At 43.6% G+C, this 27702-nt stretch overlaps 1 protein-coding gene across 1 annotated transcript in view; it reads right to left on the bottom strand.

The window, feature by feature from the left end:
- Positions 1 to 313: 313 nt before the first annotated feature.
- LOC130298082 (paternally-expressed gene 3 protein-like) overlaps positions 314 to 27702 on the bottom strand; it is a 64078-nt gene continuing 36689 nt past the window's right edge. Inside the window, exons 10-14 of the mRNA XM_056550975.1 lie at positions 26560 to 27153; positions 9955 to 9968; positions 8153 to 8279; positions 7305 to 8069; positions 314 to 1953 (exon numbers count right to left, since the gene is read on the bottom strand). Of these exons, the coding sequence (XP_056406950.1) occupies positions 557 to 1953; positions 7305 to 8069; positions 8153 to 8279; positions 9955 to 9968; positions 26560 to 27153 (2897 nt within the window). The 3' untranslated portion in view covers positions 314 to 556. The remainder of the gene's footprint in view (positions 1954 to 7304; positions 8070 to 8152; positions 8280 to 9954; positions 9969 to 26559; positions 27154 to 27702) is intronic.

The following is a 27702-nucleotide window of genomic DNA, read 5'->3' on the forward strand; positions in this document are numbered from 1 at the left end:
TTGAGCAGTTGTGGGACGTCTCGCTCCATCCACCACAGACTGTTCAGGAGTTGGCGGATGCTTTAGTCCAGGTCTGGGAGGACATCCCTCAGGAGACCATCCTCCACCTCATCAGGATCATGCCCAGGTGTTGTAGGGAGGTCATACGGGCACATGGAGGCCACACACACTACTGAGCCTCATTGGGACTTGTATTAAGGACACTACATAAAGTTGGATCAGCCTGTAGTGCGGTTTTCCACTTTGATGTTGAGTGTGACTCCATATCCAGACCTCCATGGGTTGCTACATTTGATTTCCATTGATAATTTTTGTGTGATTTTGTTGTCAGCGCATTCAACTATGTAAAGACGAAAGTATTTCATAAGATTAGTTCATTCATTCAGATCTAGGATGTGTTATCTTAGTGTTCACTTAATTTTTTTGAGCAGTGTATAATATAGAGAACTTCCTAAAAAATGATATCAAGTTTGGAGATGAAGCATATATTGTATAAATATATATAAGTATGCATTATTGTCAACTATCCTATGTACATGGTTAATATATAGATGTGTTATTTGCATAATTTTTTGCTCTGCTTCATGTTCTCCCCTGTGTTAGAACATGAAAAAGGCTTCTCTCCTGTGTGAGTTTTTCGATGTACAACAAGGTCTGATTTGCGAGTAAAACATTTGCCACATTCTGAACATAAAAATGGCTTATCCCCTGTGTGAGTTATTTGATGTTTAACAAGAATTGATTTCTGAGCAAAACATTTCCCACATTCTGCGCAAGAAAATGGCTTCTCTCCTGAGTGAGTTTTTCTATGTACAACAAGGTCTGATTTCTGAGCAAAACATTTCCCACATTCTGAACATGAAAATGGCTTTTCTCCTGTGTGAGTTCTTTGATGTAAAACAAGGTCTGATTTCTGAGTAAAACATTTCACACATTCTGAACATGGAAATGGCTTCTCCCCTGTGTGAATTCTTTGATGTTTAATAAGATCTGATTTCTGAGCAAAACATTTCCCACATTCTGAACATGAAAATGGCTTCTCTCCTGTGTGAGTTCTTTGATGTAAAACAAGGTCTGATTTCTGAGTAAAACATTTCACACATTCTGAACATGGAAATGGCTTCTCCCCTGTGTGAGTTCTTTGATGTTTAACAAGATCTGATTTCTGAGCAAAACATTTCCCACACTCTGAACATGAAAATGGCTTCTCTCCTGTGTGAGTTCTTTGATGTACAACAAGACCTGATTTATAATTAAAACATTTCCCACATTCTGAACATGAAAATGGCTTCTCTCCTGTGTGAGTTCTTTCATGTACAACAAGACATGATTTAAAAGCAAAACATTTTCCACATTCTGAACATGAAAATGGCTTCTCTCCTGTGTGATTTCTTTGATGTACAACAAGGTCTAATTTATAAGTAAAACATTTCCCACATTCTGAACATGAAAATGGCTTCTCTCCTGTGTGAGTTCTTTGATGTACAACAAGGTATGATTTCTGAGTAAAACATTTCCCACATTCTGAACATGGAAATGGCTTCTCTCCTGTGTGAGTTCTTTGATGGCGAACAAGACCTTGTTTCCCAGTAAAACATTTCTCACATTGTGGACATGAAAACGGCTTCTCTCCTTTGTAGCTTCTTTTATGTCTCACAAGATTTGATTTCTTGGTAAAACACTTTCCACATTCTGAACATGAATATGGCCTTTCCTTTGCACAATCTTTCTGATGTCCAACACCCCTTCTGTGACTTTTATTTTGCTGAACATCCTGTGATGACTGAGAAGACAGGACCTGTATATAAGGATGAGATGACAGATCTTGGCTGTGAAGGGCTGAGGGTGTATCTGGGATAATGGAATGTTCTTCATATGTATCTTGTGTGATATCATCATCTGCTTTATAATCTGAAGATATAAGATTCTCCTCTGATCTCCTGGTACAAGAATCTGCAGAGAATAACACAGATTTTATTTTTGAGTATTAACCTTAACAACCCAGGACATTTTTACATTTCTAAGCAATAGTACTTTGTAAAGATTTACTGCAAAACTGAAGAAAGATAGTTGCTCTGATAGCGGAGCAGCCATACAACAGTGGTGTCAAACTGTGGCCCTCCAGATGTTGCAAAACTTCAACTCCCAGCATGCCTGGACACCAAAGGTCCTCTAGAGGATGCACAATGTCCCCAAAGGTAAATCAAGGCTTCCCTCTGAAGTTTTGCAACATCTGGAGGGCCACAGGTTGACACCCCTGCCTTACAAGGAGCAGGGACACCAGTCTTTGACAATCATGTGGACACAGCCTCAGGGAAAATCACTGCTATGGGGCCCGGTCAGGGACCAAATGACCGTGCCCCCCAATCCACCTGACCCCGCAGGTTATAATGGGAGCAGTCATCCAAACCACCCCCTTTATAATCCTCCTGCCAGCCAGAGAATTCAGGCAAAGGATAGGGGATACGTTATAGATCACGGGGGTCCGACCCTTGGGAGTCCCAGCGATCTCCTGAATGGGGCCCTGACAGTCTGCTTGAAGGGGGCGGACCAACCCCTGCATGGAGCGGCGGACGACACTCCCCCTCCATGTATCCCATAGAGATATATGGAGGGGGTGTGTCGGCCACGGCATCCTGTGGGGGTCAGAACGGCCGCTCCCTGCAGACTGCCAGGGCCCCGTTCAGGAGATCGCGGGGGTCCGATCTATAACCTATCCCCTATCCTGTCTAGGCAGACAGTATCACATTTTTGTCTTTTGTCTATTAATGTGTATAGAAAGACTTATGTTCTAATAAAGTTAGTGAAATTTTCCTGGAACCAAGTTAAAAGAGGAACCTTTATTTTGAATGATTTTCGCTTACGGCTCGCCAGCCGCACCTATACCTCCATTTGGACCCACACAAGTGACCCGAACCGGAACATTTCTGTATCAGAGGGAAAGAATAAAGGGCTTTAAAGGGGTACTCTACTGCTAGACATCTTATTCCTTATTCAAAGGATGGGGGATAAGATGTCTGATCGCGGGGGTCCGGCTGCTGGGGCCCCCAGGATCTCCCGCAGCACAGGGCGTTCTAAAATAAACTCCAGTGACGTCACAACCACGCCCCATCGTGATGTCGTGTCTCCTCCATTCATGTGTATCGGAGGGGGCGTGTAATCTGACACGCCCCCTCCAATAGACACGAATAGAGGGGGCATGAAAATGACATCACAAGGGGCCGTGGCTGTGACATTATGATCACGGCCTCTGGCTCCGAGCGTTCTGAACAAAAAGTTAAAAACACCGAAGCACCCTTTTAACCCCTTAATGACCAAGCCCATTTTCACCTCAAGGACCAGGCCAATTTTATTTTTGCATGTTCGTTTTTTGCTCCTCGCCTTCTAAAATCCATAACTCCTTTATATTTCCATCTGCAGACCCACATAAGGGCTTGTTTTATGCGTGACCAATTGCACTTTGTAATGAAACCTCAAATTTTACCATAAAATGTACGGCGAACCCCCCCAAAAAAATTTTTAGGGAGGAAATTTAAATGAAAACCAAAATTTTGCACATTTTGGAAGGTTTTGTTTTCACGCTGTACACTTTACGGTAAAAATTATAGGTGTTCTTTATTCTGTGGGTCAATACGATTAAAATGGTACCCATGGGTAGATACTTTTATATTTTTGTACCGCTTAAAAAAAGTCAAAAACTTTTTGTACAAAATCAGTAATCTAAAATCGCCCTATTTTGACCACCTATAACTTTTAAATTTTTCCGTATATAGGGCGATATAAGGGCTCATTTTTTGGGCCGTCATCTGTACTTTTTTTAGATACCACATTTGTATATTAAAACTTTTAGATCATTTTTTATTATTTTTTTAAATAAAATGTGACAAAAAAGCAGGATTTGTGGACTTTTTAAATCTTTTACATTTACGCCATTCACTGTACGGGATCATTAACATTATATTTTGATAGTTCGAACATTTACACACACACGGCGATACCAAATATGTTTATTAAAAAAAGTTTTATGCTTTTTGGGGGTAAAATAGGAAAAACGGACAATTTTCATTTTTATTGGGGTAGGCGATTTTTCCCTTTTTTTTTACTTTTTATTTTTACATTTTTCAACTTTTTTTTTTACACTTTTTATGTCCCCATAGGAGACTATCTATAGCAATCATTTGATTGCTAATACTGTGCAGTGCTATGCATAGGACACAGCACTGATCAGTATTATCGGTGATCTTCTGCTCGATCGCAGACTGGAGCAGAAGACCCCGGGAGACAGCCGGAGCTAGGTAAGGGGACCTCCGGCTGTCATGCTGGATGATCGGATCCCCGCGGCAGCGCTGCGGGCAATCCGATCATCCAATCAGTATTGATCACGGCATCTGAGGGGTTAATGGCGGACATCTGCGCGATCGCCTAGTCACAGAATCCTGTGGGGATAAATGTTTGATCACGCGGGGTCCCGTTTGTGTATCCCCGGCTCTCCCATAGAGATTCATGGAGAGACATGTCAGGCACCTCTTGGTGCGGTGGTGGACAGTAATCCCTGCACGGAGCGGAGGTCACCTGTGCCTGGAGAGATCTGGGGTGTCAGGCAGGAGATCACGGGGGGGTCCCGGCGGTCGGACCCCAAGATCAGACACTTATCCCCTCTCCTCAGGATTCTTTGGAAGGTACCAGCGCCATCTTGTGTAGCGGTTCGGACATAAGTTTGCAGCTTCTTTGTCGATGACTGACCCCTGGTAGGACCCATAGCTGGGATAACTGAACTAAGGCTTCTCGGGGTCTTTGGGGCAGAAGAAAGTGTCCAGGGCAATTAAAGACATGGGATCTATGCAGAGTTACTGCAACGAGTCCGCTCAGCGTACAAAAGGGAAGAGAACGACTCGAGGAAGACGTCACCTGTTAGTCACTGCTGGTATCTACTGCTATATGGTCTCTATATGGAGGAATATTAGTCTGTATATAATGTGTTTCATAAACAGTATGGCGGTATTATTCAGTCACTATGTAGTGGTGATGGTATCAAGTCAACTGCTATAGAGTCAATATAGAGGGGGAGGGGGATAGTATTTGCCCTGAAGTCCCAAAGATTCTCGTTACACCAATACTTCCCGAACATATTATTGCAGCCGGTGACTGAATAGAATCTATGACCCTTCTCTGTATTTAGTGGTTACTACTCACCTGGGCGGTTACCTGTAGGAATGTCCTCCTTATACTGCTCATCACCGCTCACATCTGTCTCTTCTTCTACTTTTACTATTATGTCTGGAGCATTACAATAGATCAGATCTTTCCCTGTAGGAATGTCCTCCTTATACTGCTCATCACCACTCACATCTGTGTTTTCTTCTACTTTTACTATTATGTGTGTAGTATTAATATAGATTAGATCTTTCCCTGTAGGAATGTCCTCCTTATACTGCTAATCACTGCTCAAATCTGTCTCTTCTTTTTCCTCCTTTATATCTGTAGTATTAATATAGATCAGATCTTACCCTGTAGGAATGTCCTCCTTATACTGTTCATCACTGCTCACATCTGGCTCAAAGTGAGAATGTTGAGCTCTTATTGTTTGGATAGAATTATTTTAAATTCAGTGGAAAAAAAATAGCAATTAGCTTTTTTTTCCACAAATTCTTTATTTGTGGGACATCATTTTGGTCGCTTTTAAAATGGAGGAAATGCGCCCCACATCATGCTGTTTGTCCCGGGCTGGCAGTACCCCTACTTAGGCCATATCTGGTTGCCTGACAGCCTGGTAGGGCCAAGAAGGAGAGGAGCCCCCTTTGGCCATCAGGACATCAATATATGAATTATAGACCCCACTCCATGCCTGCAAAGGATCGGAGCTGTCAGAACAATACCGCACCCCCACAAGTGTATTGTCTGGAGCAGGGAGCGCTCTGATTGGTCCTTGGTCTTCTAGCAGTGACGCGCAGCTGTCTGTGACAGTTATAGTTCCTGATGGATATATCCGCCATGTTGTGGGAATAATCATCCGCTCATGGTGAATATATCCATCACTGGGGGTTTGGGTGATAGTCCCCATTCATACAGCATTTCTGCAGTATCGGTGTCCGCTGTCATGTCAGAAAAGGGATCCAATGTATACTGGACCCGTCTCATTCCGAAATGACTGGAGCTGCTACAGTATACGTCAGCATCATTATTATTGACATGATGCTGACGGATACCTGTAACATAACGCTGAAACGCAGTATGAACGGGACGCAGTGTAGGGTCACATAGAGCGCAGAGTATTTCACACCGCGGATGCCCCCGGCAGTCACAAGGGCGAGATCACTGCTGTGGCTGGGTAGCTCAGTGTGTCCGCTCATGACTGCCAGCGGGAAATCCACCGCTATGAGTGGAGACACAAAGATACCCAGCCGCAGCAGGGAGCTCACTATTGTGACTGCCGGGGCATCCGCAGCATGTAATATGGGATGTGCGCCGTGTAATCCTACACATTATGCATTTTTATTTTTCATTTATTTAATAAATGTATTTTTTATTTTCTTTACATTTTTTTTTACACGGTTCCGGCAGTGCAGCAGGCCCCTGCCTGCCGGGGATTACACACAGCACCCTGCGGTCGTGCTGTGGGGTGCTGCAGGGAAGACAGAGGGAGCTCCCTCCATCAAAACACTTACAGCCCGCGGTCACTTCTGATCGCGGCTGTAAGGGTTAAACTGCTGGGACCAAAGTTTACTTAGGTCCCGGCAATGCGGCAGGGTCCTGGCTGTGTATTACAGCCGAGTCCCTGCCGTGATCTTGTGGGTACACTGGACAGTACCCACAAGAACCATGGACATATATACTCGTCCAGGTGCTGGAACGTGCATCCCCCCTGGACATGTATACTCGTCCATGGTCGTTACGGTGTTAACGGAAAACTCTAGTACTTAAGTACTTATCCCCTAGCCACAGAATCCTGGGAGGATAAATATCTGATAGTGAGGGGTCCGACCACTGAGACCCCCGCGATCTCCTGCCTGTCATCCCGTTTGTATATCTCTGGCTCTCCCATAGAGATTTATAGAGAGGTATGTCGGGCACCTCTTCATGCAGTGGTTGACAGTAATCCCTGCACGGAGCGGAGGTCACTTGTGCCCAGAGGAGCTGGGAGGCCCCAGCCTGACATATGTTTTGGGGGAGGGGGATGGTATTCCAAAATTTGTCCTGTAGTCCCAGAGATTCTAATTACACCAATACTTCCCCCAAAATATTATTGTAGCCAGTGACTGAATAGAATCTGTGACCCTTCTCTGTATTTAGTGATCACTACTTACCTGGGTGGTTACCTGTAGAAATGTCCTCCTCATACTGCTCATCACCGCTCACATCTGTCTCTTCTGCTTTTACTATTATGTCTGGAGCATTATTATAGATCAGATCTTTACCTGTAGGAATGTCCTCCTTATACTGCTCATCAATGCTCACATCTGTCTCTTCTTCCTTTATGTCTGTAGCATTATTATGGATCAGATCTTTCCCTGTAGGAATGTCCACCTTATACTGCTCATTACCGCTCACATCTGTCTCTTCTTCTTCTTTTATGTATGTAGCATTATTATAGATCACATCTTTCCCTGTAGGAATGTCCTCCTTATACTGCTCATCACTACGTACATCTGTCTCTTGTTCTTCTTCCTTTATGTCTGTAGCATTAATATAGATCAGACCTTTCTCAGTAGGAATGTTCTCCTTATACTGCTCATCACCGCTCACATCGGTCTCTTGTTCTTCCTTTATGTCTGTAGTATTAATGTAGATCAGATCTTTTCCTGTAGAAATGACCTCCTTATACTGGTCATCACCGCTCACATCGGTCTCTGCTTCTACTTCCTTTATGTCTGTAGCATTAATATAAAAGAGATCTTTCCCTGTAGGAATGTCCTCCTTATACTGCTCATCACCGCTCACATCTGTCTCTTCTTCCTTTATGTCTGTAGCATTAATATAGATGAGATCTTTCCCTGTAGTAATGTTCTTCATATTCTGTTCATCAAGAGGACAGGGACACCTCTCTGGTACTGTTCTCCTACTGGATCTGACTGTAGGGAACACATACAGAGACTGAATTCATTCTTTACATACAAATAATGAGAGGACGTGTGTATATAGTCATGTCTATTACCTGCTGATGTGAGGGGCTGCTGATCCTCCATCATGACCTGATCCTTGTACTGATCCTTGTGTCCTTCTACATACTCCCACTCCTCCATGGAGAAATAGACCGCCACGTCCTGACACCTTATAGGAACCTGTATTGTGAATAAACATTTAATTCTATACAATTCCAGGATGTTATATGGAGACATTTGAGGGGATATTCCTGCACATGATTTATCTTCTTGCTCTCGGATGATGAGGTGAATACTTGTCGGGGCAGATCCTCTATATTATGGTCACATGTCCTGAACTGATCGCAAGTCTGATGATCCAGCTGTCAGTTCAGGTCATTATACCCAAAGCGCCCGTCCCATGGAGTGTAAGGAGTTAAGTGATATTTCATAGTATCACTGCTCCCCTCCCCCGGGACTATATAGATGGCTGCTTACTGTCTGGCCCCTAAGGATAGAATTGGCAGTGCGGTGCGCCACTTAACCCTAGATAGACTGGTTGTTCTTATCCCAGCGAGTAGAAGGGACAATAAGCAGCTATCTGTATAGTGTGTGGCCCCAAAAAAGGTAAGTAGCAACGCATCACCATCATTTAACTCCTTCATGGCTGACTGGGCAGGAGGTATATAATGTATAGCCATAGGCCCAGCTCCGAAGCAGGAGATGCATCAAATCTGGCATATCTTCTGCTCTTGTGCAGGAAACCCCTTTCAGAGCAGGGACTCCTGTCATTAAAGTGATAAGATTTGACGCACAGTCAGGAGTTCAGCACGATTCATAGCCCCTAGGTCCTACCTGCTATCAGCATCTGGGACTCATTGCTAATGCCGGACATCACCAATGCCAAAAATCTATTTCCTGTAGCTCAGTGGAGCTGATAATGACCCCCACAGTGAAATAGCGGGGTCCCGGTCAGCTGAGAGAACGTGTGGAGGTCCCTAACCTCGCTCCACGCTGTCTGAACGACGCTCCAATCCTGCAGGTAGCCTCAGCATCACAGCATTGATCAGTGTATGTAATCTATAGATTCCATGTAATAGTCTACTACAGGGACTAAAAAACTGGGAATAAGGTAAAAAGAACATTAACTTAATGTGAATAAGCCCCTCCCCTAATAAACAATTGAATCTTCCCCATTTACCAATTTTTTTAAATAAAATTATGTAAACAAAAAATAAATCTAAACATATGTGTAACCGCACGGTGTAAACGTAAAAAAATACAACTTCATGGGCCAAAAGAAAAGTCTTAAAAAGCGATCAAAGAGTCTCATCAAAATTAGTTGAAATTACAGATCACAGCGCAAAAAATGACTTTCATACATCCCCGTATACGGAATAATAAGAGAGTTATAGGGGACAAGGTGGGACAATCTGATACAGACTCATTATTGTACAAAAAGTTCGAATTTTTTTATATTTTAAAAGTATTAAAATAAAACCTGTATAAATCATTGATCATTGTAATCGTTTGGACCTACAGAATAAAGAGAATTATTACCGTAATGTGCACTGCGGCCAAACAGAAGACCCCAGATTTCACCCCACAAATAAAATTTTTGTCCCTTGATTTTGCAGTAAAATGAGTGATGTCATTACAAAGTACAAACCGGTGGTGAAAAAAAACAACAAGAACAAGACTCATATGGGTTTGTAAAGAGGAAATTACAATCATTATGTCTATTAGAAGGAGAGAAGGAAAACATTAAAAAGAGAAATCACTGTGTCCTTAAGGGGTTAAAACGCAAAACTGCTGGGTTCTGAAGGGGTTAATAGTACAAAAAAAATCTAACAGCAACATGTGACCTCACACATACCTCCACCTGCAGAGCTGTACAGGAGCCGTGTACTTACAGGACCTGCGATGATGTCACAGTCATGTGATCAATCGGGACTCTGCTGTCACATGACCATTCTCACAGGTCCTTAACTCAACATCCCGTCTATCCTGTACTGCTGACCTCCGCCCACTCCTGTCACATGATCCTCCCCACAGGTCCTTCAGCCACAGTCCCATCTTTACTGCTATACTTTGCCCCCAAATGTACTGGTCACATGATAGTGACATCATCACAGGTCCTACACCTCCAGCATGTAGCAGATACGGAGCAGGTCCTGGTGGGGCAGTCACTGCTGTTGTGTTGTGTGTGGAGATCTCTCAGAGCAGCAGCCCCTGGTCATGTGACTCCTCCTCCTCCATGTGACTGATCACATGACTGTGACATAATCGCAGGTCCTGTAAGCACACGGCTCCTCTACAGATACAGGTATGTGTGTGCGGTCACCATCAGATCAGGATTATTGGGGATGTTTATTATTAACCCTTAAGGACACGATGTATATTTACATTCTGTGCCCCATATGGGACTTTGAGGTGAGCTCAGGAGCTATAAGCAGCCAGGACTCACCACTAATGACACTCATCGCCATTAACCCTTTAGATTCCATGATCAAAGTCGATTGCAGGATCTAATAGTAAAATGCAGTTGTTGGGGGCGGAGTCTAGATCAGCTGAGAGGAGGGCCCCTTACCATGCTCTGTGGTCAGATCGGTGCTCTAAGTATACAGACACCTCCACAGCCTGTATAAGCCGAGCACCGATAACACTGATCACTATGGCAGAGCGTTATTCAGGGTTTGTAATAGAAGCCCCTCCCCTAATAAGTTTATATCCCATTTTTGTAATAAAATAATGTAGGTGGGCGTGGCTTAGACATGGCGCTGTGCGGTTGTTTCTCTAGGGAGCGCCGTGCCGACCAGTAGTTGTTTGCCTGATTTCCTGCCTATACTGCCCCCCAGGGGATGTCTGGATGGTGAAGGTATCAGGTCACTTACCCGCCCATCCTGTCACCTGGTCAGTCTCTTTTCTCCGGGTATCAGCCACTTCTTCCATACAGGACTATGTAAGCATCAGGTTTTTTAAATTTCTCCCGCGCCCCTATTATTACTATAGACAGTGTTTCCAAACCAGCGTGCCTCCAGCTGTTGTAAAACTACAACTCCCAGCATGCCCTGACAGCCAAATGCTGTAACAGCTGGAGGCCCCCTGCTTGGGAAACACTGACTCCGGTGGTGGCCCAGACCCTGCGTGTGTAACGGTATATGATGCTTGGCCTCTGCTGCAGGTAATAGCAGGTTCTTCCGGGGGGACATATCACAATTCACATAAAATCCTGATGTAATTGTGATGTATATTGTGCCCCCTAGTGGACACATTTCAGTATTCTTCATTGGACAATGTCATATTGAATCCCTCTATTCTTCTCCCTGCTCTGATGAAGACGTTCTGAATACACCGCAGCCTCAGAGATTAGGAGAAATGGATTCACAACGTCTTCAGCAGAACAGGGAGAGCGACCTCAGAAGACCTGGAGGACCAGAGCACCACCACTGGACGGGAGAGGGGAGTGCGCTCTAGTCTCTTATTTTACAGCCCTCGGACAATGGATTTTGTTTTATAGAGAAATCTGAAAACTCCTATAATGTCTCCTCAGATGTTTCCCCAGATTATCTCCAGGAAATGGATTTTATTTCTCCATAGAATCTGGTGCAGTTTATCATCGTCTCCTCTTCTTCCCTTCAGGTTTCTCCAATCCAGGATCCTCTGCTGATATCTTCTATATAAGAGAATTCTCCTGGATGACCCATCAACCATGGAGAGAGACAGGAACAAGATGGCCGACAGGATCATAAACCTCACCCTACAGATACTCTTCCGGCTTACTGGAGAGGTGAGGGATTCTGGGAGTGATGTCACATGACCTCATTCTTATCTATGTAATAACAGATGGATATGACTGGAGAGGTGAGGGATTCTGGGAGTGATGTCACATGACCTCATTCTTATCTATGTAATAACAGATGGATATGACTGGAGAGGTGAGGGATTCTGGGAGTGATGTCACATGACCTCATTCTTATCTATGTAATAACAGATGGATATGACTGGAGAGGTGAGGGATTCTGGGAGTGATGTCACATGACCTTATTCTTATCTATGTAACTACAGATGGATATGACTGGAGAGGTGAGGGATTCTGGGAGTGATGTCACATGACCTCATTCTTATCTATGTAATTACAGATGGATATGACTGGAGAGGTGAGGGATTCTGGGAGTGATGTCACATGACCTCATTCTTATCTATGTAACAACAGATGGATATGACTGGAGAGGTGAGGGACTCTGGGAGTGATGTCACATGACCTCATTCTTATCTATGTAATAGATGGATATGACTGGAGAGGTGAGGGACTCTGGGAGTGATGTCACATGACCTCATTCTTATCTATGGAATAACAGATGGATATGACTGGAGAGGTGAGGGATTCTGGGAGTGATGTCACATGACCTCATTCTTATCTATATAATAACAGATGGATATGACTGGAGAGGTGAGGGATTCTGGGAGTGATGTCACATGACCTCATTCTTATCTATAATAACAGATGGATATGACTGGAGAGGTGAGGGATTCTGGGAGTGATGTCACATGACCTCATTCTTATCTATGTAATAACAGATGGATATGACTGGAGAGGTGAGGGATTCTGGGAGTGATGTCACATGACCTCATTCTTATCTATGTAATAACAGATGGATATGACTGGAGAGGTGAGGGATTCTGGGAGTGATGTCACATGACCTCATTCTTATCTATGGAATAACAGATGGATATGACTGGAGAGGTGAGGGATTCTGGGAGTGATGTCACATGACCTCATTCTTATCTATGTAATAACAGATGGATATGACTGGAGAGGCGAGGGATTCTGGGAGTGATGTCACATGACCTCATTCTTATCTATGTAATAGATGGATATGACTGGAGAGGTGAGGGACTCTGGGAGTGATGTCACATGACCTCATTCTTATCTATGGAATAACAGATGGATATGACTGGAGAGGTGAGGGATTCTGGGAGTGATGTCACATGACCTCATTCTTATCTATATAATAACAGATGGATATGACTGGAGAGGTGAGGGACTCTGGGAGTGATGTCACATGACCTCATTCTTATCTATGTAATAAGAGATGGATATGACTGGAGAGGTGAGGGATTCTGGGAGTGATGTCACATGACCTCATTCTTATCTATGTTATAACAGATGATATGACTGGAGAGGTGAGGGATTCTGGGAGTGATGTCACATGACCTCATTCTTATCTATATAATAACAGATGGATATGACTGTAGAAGTGAGGGATTCTGGGAGTGATGTCACATGACCTCATTCTTATCTATATAATAACAGATGGATATGACTAGAGAGGTGAGGGATTCTGGGAGTGATGTCACATGACCTCATTCTTATCTCTGTAATAACAGATGGATATGACTGGAGAGGTGAGGGATTCTGGGAGTGATGTCACATGACCTCATTCTTATCTATGTAATAACAGATGGATATGACTGGAGAGGTGAGGGATTCTGGGAGTGATGTCACATGACCTCATTCTTATCTATGTAATAACAGATGGATATGACTGGAGAGGTGAGGGATTCTGGGAGTGATGTCACATGACCTCATTCTTATCTATGTAATAACAGATGGATATGACTGGAGAGGTGAGGGATTCTGGGAGTGATGTCACATGACCTCATTCTTATCTATGTTATAACAGATGATATGACTGGAGAGGTGAGGGATTCTGGGAGTGATGTCACATGACCTCATTCTTATCTATATAATAACAGATGGATATGACTGTAGAAGTGAGGGATTCTGGGAGTGAAGTCACATGACCTCATTCTTATCTATATAATAACAGATGGATATGACTAGAGAGGTGAGGGATTCTGGGAGTGATGTCACATGACCTCATTCTTATCTCTGTAATAACAGATGGATATGACTGGAGAGGTGAGGGATTCTGGGAGTGATGTCACATGACCTCATTCTTATCTATGTAATAACAGATGGATATGACTGGAGAGGTGAGGAATTCTGGGAGTGATGTCACATGACCTCATTCTTATCTATGTAATAACAGATGATATGACTGGAGAGGTGAGGGATTCTGGGAGTGATGTCACATGACCTTATTCTTATCTATGGAATAACAGATGGATATGACTGGAGAGGTGAGGGATTCTGGGAATGTATGTAGTGATATTAATGTGTCTCTCCATACACAGGATTACACAGTAGTGAAGAAGTCCTCTAGTGGGCACTGTCGGGCCCCTGTGTGTGAAGGATGGGGAAGAACCCTGAGCCCAATCCCGGGGCCCCCACCTCACTCCCTGAAACATGAGGAAATGGATGAACAGAAGATCCTAGAACTCATCAACAAGATGATGGAGCTGCTGACTGGAGAGGTGACCCTGCTGGGACATTATACAGTAATGGAGGGGTCTGGTGATGACTGGAGAGGTGACACTGCTGGGAATGCTGGGACATTATACAGTAATGGAGGGGTCTGGTGATGACTGGAGAGGGGACCCTGCTGGGAATGCTGGGACATTATACAGTAATGGAGGGTCTGGTGATGACTCGAGAGGTGACACTGCTGGGACATTATACAGTAATGGAGGGGTCTGGTGATGACTGGAGAGGTGACACTGCTGGGACATTATACAGTAATGGAGGGGTCTGGTGATGACTGGAGAGGTGACACTGCTGGGACATTATACAGTAATGGAGGGGTCTGGTGATGACTGGAGAGGTGACTGCTGGGAATGCTGGGACATTATACAGTAATGGGGGGGTCTGGTGATGACTGGAGAGATGACACTGCTGGGACATTATACAGTAATGGAGGGGTCTGGTGATGACTGGAGAGGTGACACTGCTGGGACATTATACAGTAATGGAGGGGTCTGGTGATGACTGGAGAGGTGACACTGCTGGGACATTATACAGTAATAGAGGGATCTGATGATGACTGGAGAGGTGACACTGCTGGGACATTATACAGTAATGGAGGGGTCTGATGATGACTGGAGAGGTGACACTGCTGGGACATTATACAGTAATGGAGGGGTCTGGTGATGACTGGAGAGGTGACACTGCTGGGACATTATACAGTAATGGAGGGGTCTGGTAATGACTGGAGAGGTGACACTGCTGGGACATTATACAGTAATGGAGGGATCTGATGATGACTGGAGAGGTGACACTGCTGGGACATTATACAGTAATGGAGGGGTCTGGTGATGACTGGAGAGGTGACACTGCTGGGACATTATACAGTAATGGAGGGGTCTGGTGATGACTGGAGAGGTGACACTGCGGGGACATTATACAGTAATGGAGGGGTCTGGTGATGACTGGAGAGGTGACACTGCGGGGACATTATACAGTAATGGAGGGGTCTGGTGATGACTGGAGTGGTGACACTGCTGGGACATTATACAGTAACGGAGGGGTCTAGTGATGACTGGAGAGGTGACACTGCTGGGACATTATACAGTAATGGAGGTGTCTGGTGGTGACTAGAGAGGTGACACTGCTGGGAATGCTGGGACATTATATAGTAATGGAGGGGTCTGGTGATGACTGGAGAGGTGACACTGCTGGGACATTATACAGTAATGGAGGGGTCTGGTGATGACTGGAGAGGTGACACTGCTGGGACTTTATACAGTAATGGAGGGATCTGGTGATGACTGGAGAGGTGACACTGCTGGGACATTATACAGTAATGGAGGGGTCTGGTGATGACTGGAGAGGTGACCCTGCTGGGACATTATACAGTAATGGAGGGGTCTGGTGATGACTAGAGAGGTGACACTGCTGGGACATTATACAGTAATGGAGGGGTCTGGTGATGACTGGAGAGGTGACACTGCTGGGAATGCTGGGACATTATACAGTAATGGAGGGGTCTGGTGATGACTGGAGAGGTGACACTGCTGGGACATTATACAGTAATGGAGGGGTCTGGTGATGACTAGAGAGGTGACACTGCTGGGAATGCTGGGACATTATATAGTAATGGAGGGGTCTGGTGATGACTGGAGAGGTGACACTGCTGGGACATTATACAGTAATGGAGGGGTCTGGTGATGACTGGAGAGGTGACACTGCTGGGACATTATACAGTAATGGAGGGGTCTGATGATGACTGGAGAGGTGACACTGCTGGGACATTATACAGTAATGGAGGGGTCTGGTGATGACTGGAGAGGTGACACTGCTGGGAATGCTGGGACATTATACAGTAATGGAGGGGTCTGGTGATGACTGGAGAGGTGACCCTGCTGGGACATTATACAATAATGGAGGGGTCTGGTGATGACTGGAGAGGTGACACTGCTGGGACATTATACAGTAATGGAGAGGTCTGGTGATGACTGGAGAGGTGACACTGCTGGGACATTATACAGTAATGGAGGTGTCTGGTGGTGACTGAAGAGGTGACACTGCTGGGAATGCTGGGACATTATACAGTAATGGAGGGGTCTGGTGATGACTGGAGAGGTGACACTGCTGGGAATGCTGGGACATTATACAGTAATGGAGGGGTCTGGTGATGACTGGAGAGGTGACACTGCAGGGTATGCTGGGACATTATACAGTAACACCACTGGAGGGGTTGGGGTGATGTCTGTATCATTATGTGTCAGGTTCCTATAAGGTGTCAGGACGTGGCGGTCTATTTCTCCATGGAGGAGTGGGAGTATGTAGAAGGACACAAGGATCAGTACAAGGATCAGGTCATGATGGAGGATCAGCAGCCCCTCACATCACCAGGTAATAGACATGACTATATACACACGTCCTCTCATTATTTGTATGTAAAGAATGAATTCAGTCTCTGTATGTGTTCCCTACAGTCAGATCCAGTAAGAGAACAGCACCAGAGAGGTGTCCCCGTCCTCTTGATGAGCAGAATATGGAGAACATTACTCCAGGGAAAGATCTGATCTATATTAATGCTACAGACATAATGAAAGAAGAAGAGACAGATGTGAGCGGTGATGAGCAGTATAAGGAGGACATTCATACAGGGAAAGATCTGATCTATAATAATACTATAGACATAAAGGAAGAAGAGACAGATGTGAGCAGTAATGAGCAGTATAAGGAGAACATTCCTACAGGGAAAGATCTGATCTATATTAATGCTACAGTTATAAAGGAAGAAGAAGAGACAGATGTGAGCAGTGATGAGCAGTATAAGGAGGACATTCCTACAGGTAACCGCCCAGGTGAGTAGTATTCGCTAAATGAAAAGAACAGTCACAGATTCTACTTAGTCACCGGCTGCAGCAATCTTGTGTGAAATTCTATCATTTTTGCCCCGTATACGGTTTTCTGACCGGACCTAGAACCATGGTATACCACGGTTTTAGGTCCGGTCAGAAAACCGTATGCAGGGAAAAATGAGACAACCGGAGTCAGCATTTGATTCCGGTCGGCTCATTGAAATGAATGGGGTTCGGGCCGGATCCGGCTGGGATAGGGGAGCGGCCGGTTTTCGCCCCTCCCAACCAGATCCAGCAACCGTACAGTACAAACGTAGTGTGAAAGCCCCATAAGTGAAGTATTTTCTGCACCTTGTGCTGTGATTTGTAGAAGTAACAAACTTATTCTGGTCGCAGATCACGTGATACATTTTGTGCCGGTCACATTTTCTGAAATTTCTCTCTTCACATACACAAAAAAGCTAAGTCTGGGCTGGTGGAGTTTAGAGAAATTTTTTGGTAGTTTTGCACCTTTTTTTGCACCTTTTCACAAAAACGTTGCACTTCATAAAACCCGTCCATATCATGTGTATTACTAAAATCTGTGGATTACAACTCAAAATCAGCAAATGTGTAAAGGCGCAAAAATAGGAAACTTGTGCCAAAATAGCCCCAAATATAGACGGAAAAAGGGTAAACACAATGATAAACGCGGCCAAAATCCTTCCCCAAAGAGAAGCGTCCAAAACAGGGACAGTAACAAAAAGGCCGACTACATAGGACGATAAAAACTGTAGGGGTGTGGTTTACTGGAGCCTTATATCCCCTAAGGGGAGCCTCCTATAAAGGGGTACTCCACCCACAGACATCTTATCCCCTATCCTGTGGGTGGAGTAACACTTTAATTCCTCAGTTAATTATTATTTTTTGTTAAAATTATTCTAAGGTCCTGCTAGTACACAGGGGCGGAGTTACCCCATCATTGTACTAGATAATAGGGAACCTATATTATGTCTACATTAACTATTTAGTATCCATAGGACGGTGAGAAGGTTCCATGATGTCACATGCTGCACTTATAATGTTCTACTAAAAAGACTATAAATATGGGCACAATTATTAATAAAATCTGTGTTATTCTCTGCAGATTCTTGTAGCAGGAGATCAGAGGAGAATCTTATATCTTCAGATTATAAAGCAGATGATGATATCACACAAGATACATATGAAGAACATTCCATTATCCCAGATACACCCTCAGCCCTTCACAGCCAAGATCTGTCATCTCATCCTTATATACAGGTCCTGTCTTCTCACTCATCACAGGATGTTCAGCAAAAGAAAGGTCACAGAAGGGGCGTTGGACATCAACGAGATTGTGCAAGAAGGAAGCAATATTCATGTTCAGAATGTGGAAAGTGTTTTACCCAAAAATTTAATCTTGTTAGACATAAGAGAAGTCACACAGGAGAGAAGCCATTTTCATGTCCAGAATGTGGGAAATGTTTTCCAGAAAAAGCTAATCTTGTTAAACATAAGAAAATTCACACAGGGGAGAAGCCATTTTCATGTTCAGAATGTGGCAAATGTTTTGCTCAAAAATCACATCTTGTTGAACATCAAAGATCTCACACAGGAGAGAAGCCATTTTCATGTTCAAAATGTGGGAAATGTTTTACTTCTAAATCACGGCTTGTTGTACATCAAAGAACTCACACAGGGGAGAAGCCATTTTCATGTAAAGAATGTGGGAAATGTTTTGCTTTAAAATCACGGCTTGTTGTACATCTAAGAACTCACACAGGGGAGAAGCCATTTTCATGTTCAGAATGTGGGAAATGTCTTAGTCAGAAATCAACTCTTCTTATATAGCAAAGAGCTCACACTGGAAAGTAACCTTCCAACTTGTCAAATAGTACAAATACTACGACTATTGCAGTCAGAGTCACAAGAGAGAGCAATAAACTAATATTGAAAAAGTATGAGTATTCCAAAAAAAATACTCAACCAAGTACTAGAATATTGTACCTTAATGTATATATAAACCCTGTTCCAAATTATTATGCAGATTCTATTTAAGTGTCACAAAGATTAAATATTTAGTTTTCCAGTGTAACTTAAGGATACATTGTGTCTCAGGCTCTTATGATCACTAAAGAATCTCGGACACCTGTGATAATTAGTCTGTGCCAGTTGAGCCCAAATTAAGGAACAACTACTAAAGGTGGGTGTCCCACATTATTAAGCAGACATTATGTTCAAGCAATATGGGGAAGAAAAAGAATCTCTCTGCTGCCGAAAAGAGTGAAATAGTTCAACGCCTCGGACGAGGTAGGAAAACATTAGATATTTCATGAAAACTTAAGTGTCATCAGGATTTGTGGCTGATTTAGAGTAGGGCTGCAGCCAACCATTATTTTAATAATCAATTAGTTGTTTATTCATCGGTTAATCGGAAAAAATGTCAAAATGCCAAAAAAAAAGGGGTTCAGCTGATTCTACTAGAATAATCCTGTACAATGGCCATATTAAAAGTTTGTAACATGTGATTTCACCAAACAGCAGAATTTATTTTATTTATGTTTATGCCGGTTGCTGTCATTATTAATGACGCGGCAGTATCAGATCTGTAGAACATTGTTTTTACTTTTTTTGTATAGCAGTAGGAAAAGGGGGAGATAATTTTTATTGGGGGGAGCGGTTTATTTCCATTATATTTTCCTTTTTTTTATATAGCACTCCTATACACATGTGGGTATGTGCAGACTGCAGAGCATTGCTTTTACAGACCCTAGTGTGCAATGCTATGCAGTCTGCAAATACCCCCCATGTGTATAGCAGTGTATGTACATTCCTATACAGGTGGGGGTATGTGCAGAGCATTGCACCCTTGTCCCCCCCTTTAGACAGCAGCCCCCCCCCTTTTTTCCCCTGATCTATTATTGTGTAGAGGGAGGTGACATCTAAAGTGGCAATAATATAATTCTCCTTCCAATCGATTTCTCCCAAAATCTGTGAAATGTGTGAAGTGTCCTTGAGGTCAGGAGGTAATGTTACCACACAGATCGCCTGTCAGACAATCTATCCCCAAATTATGGGGCTCCCTGGAGGGTTCTAGATCAATTTATGTCTCTTTGGAATTGAGTGAGGACAAGTCCACCCATAGACATCTTATTCCCTATACAAAGGATAGGACATTTACTCCCATTATGTTACACATATACAGCTCAGCTACATGTACATTACACATATACAGCTCTACTGTGTACACATACAGCTCAGCTACATGTACATTACACATATACAGCTCTACTGTGTACACATACAGCTCAGCTACATGCACATTACACATATACAGCTCTACTGTGTACACATACAGCTCAGCTACATGTACATTACACATATACAGCTCTACTGTGTACACATACAGCTCAGCTACATGTACATTACACATACAGCTCTACTGTGTACACATACAGCTCAGCTACATGTACATTACACATATACAGCTCTACTGTGTACACATACAGCTCAGCTACATGTACATTACACATATACAGCTCTACTGTGTACACATACAGCTCAGCTACATGTACATTACACATATACAGCTCTACTGTGTACACATACAGCTCAGCTACATGCACATTACACATCTCTGCTGTGTACACATACAGCTCAGCTACATTACACATATACAGCTCTACTGTGTACACATACAGCTCAGCTACATGTACATTACACATATACAGCTCTACTGTGTACACATACAGCTCAGCTACATGTACATTACACATATACAGCTCTACTGTGTACACATACAGCTCAGCTACATGCACATTACACATATACAGCTCAGCTACATGCACATTACACATATACAGCTCTACTGTGTACACATACAGCTCAGCTACATGTACATTACACATATACAGCTCAGCTACATGTACATTACACATATACAGCTCTACTGTGTACACATACAGCTCAGCTATATGCACATTACACATATACAGCTCTACTGTGTACACATACAGCTCAGCTACATGCACATTACACATATACAGCTCTACTGTGTATACATACAGCTCAGCTACATGCACATTACACATATACAGCTCTACTGTGTATACATACAGCTCAGCTACATGTACATTACACATATACAGCTCTACTGTGTATACATACAGCTCAGCTACATGTACATTACACATATACAGCTCTACTGTGTATACATACAGCTCAGCTACATGTACATTACACATATACAGCTCTACTGTGTATACATACAGCTCAGCTACATGTACATTACACATATACAGCTCTACTGTGTACACATACAGCTCAGCTACATGTACATTACACATATACAGCACTACTGTGTACACATACAGCTCAGCTACATGTACATTACACATATACAGCTCTCCTATGTACACATACAGCAGAGGACACCAGAGTACCTGGAGGAAGCCCACGTAAACACATACAAACTCATTGCAGATGTCGTCCTTGGTTGGATTTGAACCTACGACCTCGGCGCTGTAAGGCAAGAGCACTAACCACTCAGCCATCTTGCCGTATAGAAGTCGTCACCCACCAAACATCTGGGATTAGTGTTTTCCCCTGATCTCACAGTCAGCGCTTCATTCTCAGCCCGGGACATGACATCATCACAGTCATCATCGCTATTACCTGGATTACACTGGAGAACTGCTCACTAGCGCCACCATACGGGTGCCAGCCGGTAAGGTAGTCATATCCAAGTGCTCAGGACTCTACCTAATAGTCTGCACATACAATGGGCTCAGGGTCACTTATTCACAGTCCTGGCTACCAGAAAGAGTAAAGACTCCTCTCGCCAAACTCTGGACACCGGACACTTTCCCTGCGCTTGCCTTATAGACTCTGTGTATCAGCTGCTACAAGCAGCCGTGACTCACCACTTATGGCAGACATCAGACATTGTACAGTCATCACACCGACTGTGTGTGCGGGGGCCAGTGGGGCGCCATGTCTCTATCACGGCAGCCAGGTAAGTGGGACTGTGCATTGTCCATCTCTGTACACAGGCCCCTGTCTCCTCCTCTCACCCAGATCAATGTCTCTGCCCCTCAGGGGACTATCAGGCCTCCTGCCACATATTAGATTGGAGAACACTAAGATGGGTCCTACTTGTGGTTGTGTTAGGTGCGGCCAATCCTACCAGCGAAGCCCAAACGGATAACATGTAGATGTCATTCCAAAGGGCTGGACCCCGGGATTTTGTAAACTCTGCCCCTCCCCCCCCAACCTGTTGGGTTCCAAAAGCAATAATAATGTTGGTAGGAATTAGGGTGTGAATCCTAAGCTTAATAAGGTAGGTACCCAATGAGAGTGCGGCTCAGTTTGCCCACAAGGGATGTGACATTGTTTGTCCACCAGCAAAGAGGCTCTGTGGCTCCTAGATGACTGTCCACATCTCACCTACCGTCCTCTACTATAACAGCCGCTCTATTTATGGGCCCATGGGGGGGGAGACCTTGTACTTGGGGAGAGGTGTATATGACAAGTGAATGGAAAAGGACCTGACAAGAGAACGACCTCCTCCGCCCGCCCCTCCTCCGCCCGCCCCTCCTCCGCCCTCTCACAGACTAATCATCTTCCTTCTTTTATAAAACGGGACAGAAAGGGGGCGGTTACGTCACCTGTGGCAGCTCATTTGCATATTGCACTGGCCCAGCACTCCGATTGGCTGATGCTTTTGTCAGTTAATGCCGCCTGCTATGTGCTTGGTGCATATGTGAGACAGGTAAAGTAGTGTACACAGAGAGCGCCCCCTATGGATACCAACTGATGAAGGGAATCCAGTCTGATGGTAACCAAGGCTCATTTATAATCCTGTCCTGTCCCCTTTATGTTGTAATAACTGCGGGAACGTTACATTATCAAAGGGAATCTCAGATTGGTTTTTCGTGACATATTGTACTTAAAGGGGTTATCCAGGAAAAACTTTTGTTATATATCAACTGGCTCCAGAAAATTAAACAGATTTGTAAATTACTTCTATTAAAAAATCTTAATCCTTTCAGTACTTATGAGCTGCTGAAGTTGAGTTATTTTCTGTCTAAGTCTTCTCTGATGACACGTGTCTCGGGAACCGCCCAGTTTAGAAGCAAATCCCCATAGGAAACCTCTTCTACTCTGTGCAATTCCTGAGACAAGCAGAGATGTCAGCAGAGAGCACTGTGTCCAGACAGAAAACAACAACTCAACTTCAGCAGCTGATAATAATTGAAAGGATTAAGATTTTTTAATAGAAGTAATTTACAAATCTGTTTAACTTTCTGGAACCAGTTGATATAAAAAAAAGTTTTTTTTATCTGGAATACCCCTTTAATGTTAGTGGTAAATTTTGGTCCATACATTCTGCATTTTAGTGTGAAAAACACCAAACATTTCATGAAAAATTTAAAATCTAGCATTTTTTGGAATTTCAGATTCTCTACTTGTAAAGTAGATCGCCGTCCCCACCGCTGATCACCACCGCACACCCGCGGCGCTGTGATCGTGACTGGACGTGATTGTACGTCAATTTGCGGGAACGCACAGAAAAAAATGGATGAACAATTAAGTCCATTTGTGGGAAGGGGTTAAGGAGCGATGATTGCTCTAGAATGTGTTATCTTAGTGTTCCCTTTAGTTTTTTGTACTTTATAGGAGCTAAAATATAAGGTAGAGAAATAAATGTATTTAATCCGGGATAACATAGTAATCTTTAGGATGTCCTAACAGGGGGGTGTGAGCACTACACCATGTGACTTCAGGGTAGAGAAGGCTTTACTGAGCATGCTCAGTAAAACCAATGTCCGTTACAATAAGGGACATTTCCGGATGTATTTGGTAACGTCCGTCAGCCATAGACCTCAATGTTAAAATATAACGGATGTTAATTTATCCGTTTCTTGAAACGGATAAATAATTAGTGCAAGTCCCGTCACATGTTCCGTCACCACTAAATTCCGTTAGTTGTAACGAACTATTACAGGTCATAACGGATAATAGAAAAATCACATAGACTTTAATGGGATTTTGTAACAGACGTAGAACATCCTTTTTTTTAACATTTTCTAAAGGAATTTCAAACAGATTTATAAAAAGGAGTAATTTTGTAGTGTGAAAAGGGCCAAACAGTAATATTCATATTGCCACAATAAAAAAATGACAAATATAAACACTTTAAAAAGAGAACAAGAAAGACGACAAAAAAAAAGAAGAAGAAATAGGAAAATAAATACAAAGTCCCGACATCTCGCCTAAAACGTAACTAACAATTATTTATAGGGGTACTCCGCTGCTAGACATCTAATCCTCTATCCAAAGTATAGAAGATAAGAGGTCTGATTGTGGGGGTCCTGCTGCTGTTCTAAACATACGCCGGGTCCGTGCAGCAGTGGTGGTGACCTCCCAGCCACGCCCCCTCTATTCATCTCTATAGACATAAATGGAGGGGATGTGGCATGACATCACTAGGGGGCGTGGCTATGACATCACTACCACGGCCACCGGCTCCAAGCGTCCTGAACAAAATTCAAGAACGCTTGAGCACAGAAATACCCCTTTACCTAAACAATTATTTAATAGGAACCTGTCTTCAGATTTTACCATATAGAACAAGCGGCAAATATTATTAACGGCTTCTGATTTAGAAAAATGTATTTTAAAACCTGATAAAAAAATTACGTAAATAGACGTCAAGACGGGAAACGCTGGTCTAGGGTTTGTGATAAATAAAAGTATCTGCAGCGTCTTATGTTCAGAAGAGACGATCTTCAAGGGAGACACGCGGATCCTGTCTGATGCCTTGAATTAAAGTCTCTATAATCATAATGAGAAGGGGGCGGGGACAACACTGACGCGTTACATTCCCTATATACAACGTCAGGGACAATATTACATTTATTATAAGTCCAGTGTGCGGAGATGAATATAAGAATAATAAATCATATAAGAGAGAAAACTTTTATTAACAATTGGTAACAAGTCTGGAGATGCAGTATATGATATACCGTATATACTCGAGTATAAGCCGAGTTTTTCAGCACGATTTTTCGTGCTGAAAACACCCCCCTCGGCTTATACTCGAGTGAACTCCCCACCCGCAGTGGTCTTCAACCTGCGGACCTCCAGAGGTTTCAAAACTACAACTCCCAGCAAGCCCGGGCAGCCATCAGCTGTCCGGGCTTGCTTGGAGTTGTAGTTTTGAAACCTCCGGAGGTCCGCAGGTTGAAGACCACTGCGGCCTTCGACATCATCCAGCCCCCTTTCACCCCCTTTAGTTCTGTACAGTACTCACCTCCGCTCGGCGCTGGTCCGGTCCTGCAGGACTGTCCGGTGAGGAGGTGGTCCGGTGGGATAGTGGTTCCGGGCTGCCATCTTCACCGGGGAGGCCTCTTCTAAGCGCTTCGGGCCCGGCCCCAGAATAGTCACGTTGCCTTGACAACGACGCAGAGGTACGTTCATTACCAACGTACTTCTGCGTCATCGTCAAGGCAACGCCTCTATTCTGGGCCCGAAGCGTGGAGAAGAGGCGCCCCCGGTGAAGATAGCAGCCCGGAACCACTATCCCACCGGACCACCTCCTCACCGGACAGTCCTGCAGGACCGGACCAGCGCCGAGAGGAGGCAAGTACTGTACAGAACTAAAGGGGGTGAGAGGGGGCTGGATGATGTCGAAGGCTGCAGTGGTCTTCAACCTGCGGACCTCCGGAGGTTTCAAAACTCCAGAGGTTTCAAAACCTCTGGAGGTCCGCAGGTTGAAGACCACTGAGGGCGGATGATGACAAGAGGATGATGAAGGGGGGGTGTGGGATGATGACAAGAGGATGATGAAGGGGGGGTATGGGATGATGAAGGGGGGTGGGGATGATGACAAGGGGATGATGAAGGGGGGGGGGTGTGGGATGATGACAAGGGGATGATGAAGGGGGATGGGGATGATGACAAGGGGATGATGAAGGGGGGGTGTGGGATGATGACAAGGGGATGATGATGAGGGTCTGGATGATGACAGGCGGTGATGATGATGAGGATGTAAATGACGGGGGTCTGGATGATGACAGGGGGGGATGATGTATTTCCCACCCTAGGCTTATACTCGAGTCAATAACTTTTCCTGGGATTTTGGGTTGAAATTAGGGGTCTCGGCTTATACTCGGGTCGGCTTATACTCGAGTATATACGGTATGTATAAATGTCAGATATCCTATATACTTGGATAATATATAGATGTGTTATCTGCATCATTTATTACTCTGAATTGTCTTCTCTCCTGTGTGAGTTATTAGATGATATTTAAGTGTTGATTTCGCAGTAAAACATTTCCCACATTCTACACATGAAAATGGCTTCTCTCCTGTGTGAGTTCTTTTATGTGGAACAAGATGTGATTGAACACTAAAACATTTCCCACATTCTGAACATGAATATGGCTTCTCCCCTGTGTGAGTTCTTTGATGTACAACAAGGTCTGATTTCTGAGTAAAACATTTCCCACATACTGAACATGAAAATGGCTTCTCTCCTGTGTGAATTCTTTGATGTTGAACAAGACCTGATTTAAAAGTAAAACATTTCCCACATTCTGAGCATGAATATGGTTTCTTTCCTGTATGAGCTCGTTGATGTCCAACACCCCTTCTGTGACCTTTATTTTGCTGAACATCCTGTGATGAGTGAGAAGACAGGACCTGTATATAAGGATGAGATGACAGATCTTGGCTGTGAAGGGCTGAGGGTGTATCTGGGATAATGGAATGTTCTTCATATGTATCTTGTGTGATATCATCATCTGCTTTATAATCTGAAGATATAAGATTCTCCTCTGATCTCCTGGTACAAGAATCTGCAGAGAATAACACACATTTTAATAACTTTAAAGGGGTATTCACATCTTAAAGACCCTATGTAATGTTGTAGTACTTGTCAAAAAACATAGTTGTGCAAATAGTTATAATTACTTTCCTTGAAGTCTTTGAAGGAAACCTCTCCTGCTCTGGACAGTTCCTGACATGGACAGAGGTGTCAGCAGAGAGCACTGTGGTCAGACTGAAAAAACTACACAACTTTCTGTGGAGCATACAGCAGCTGATAAGTACTATTCATTTACTTTAATAGAAGTAATTTACAAATCTGTTTCATTTTCTGGCGCCAATTGATTTAAAAAAAAAAAAAAAATAATAATTGTTTTCCACTGGAGTTCCCCTTTAATTACCAAGACCCATTTTCAAATGTCTCTCTATGTTGTATTACCTTTGGGCGCTTTTACTGACTGAAGCGACTCTGATATTGTTTTTACGTGACGTATTGTAGTTTATAGTGGAAAATTAGTTCTCTAGGATTGTGGGGATAAAAAGGTGAAATTATTAAACTTAAAAATCAACAAAAAAATTAT

The sequence above is a fragment of the Hyla sarda genome (assembly GCF_029499605.1).
Source record: "Hyla sarda isolate aHylSar1 chromosome 1 unlocalized genomic scaffold, aHylSar1.hap1 SUPER_1_unloc_2, whole genome shotgun sequence".
NCBI classification, from domain to species: domain Eukaryota; kingdom Metazoa; phylum Chordata; class Amphibia; order Anura; family Hylidae; genus Hyla; species Hyla sarda.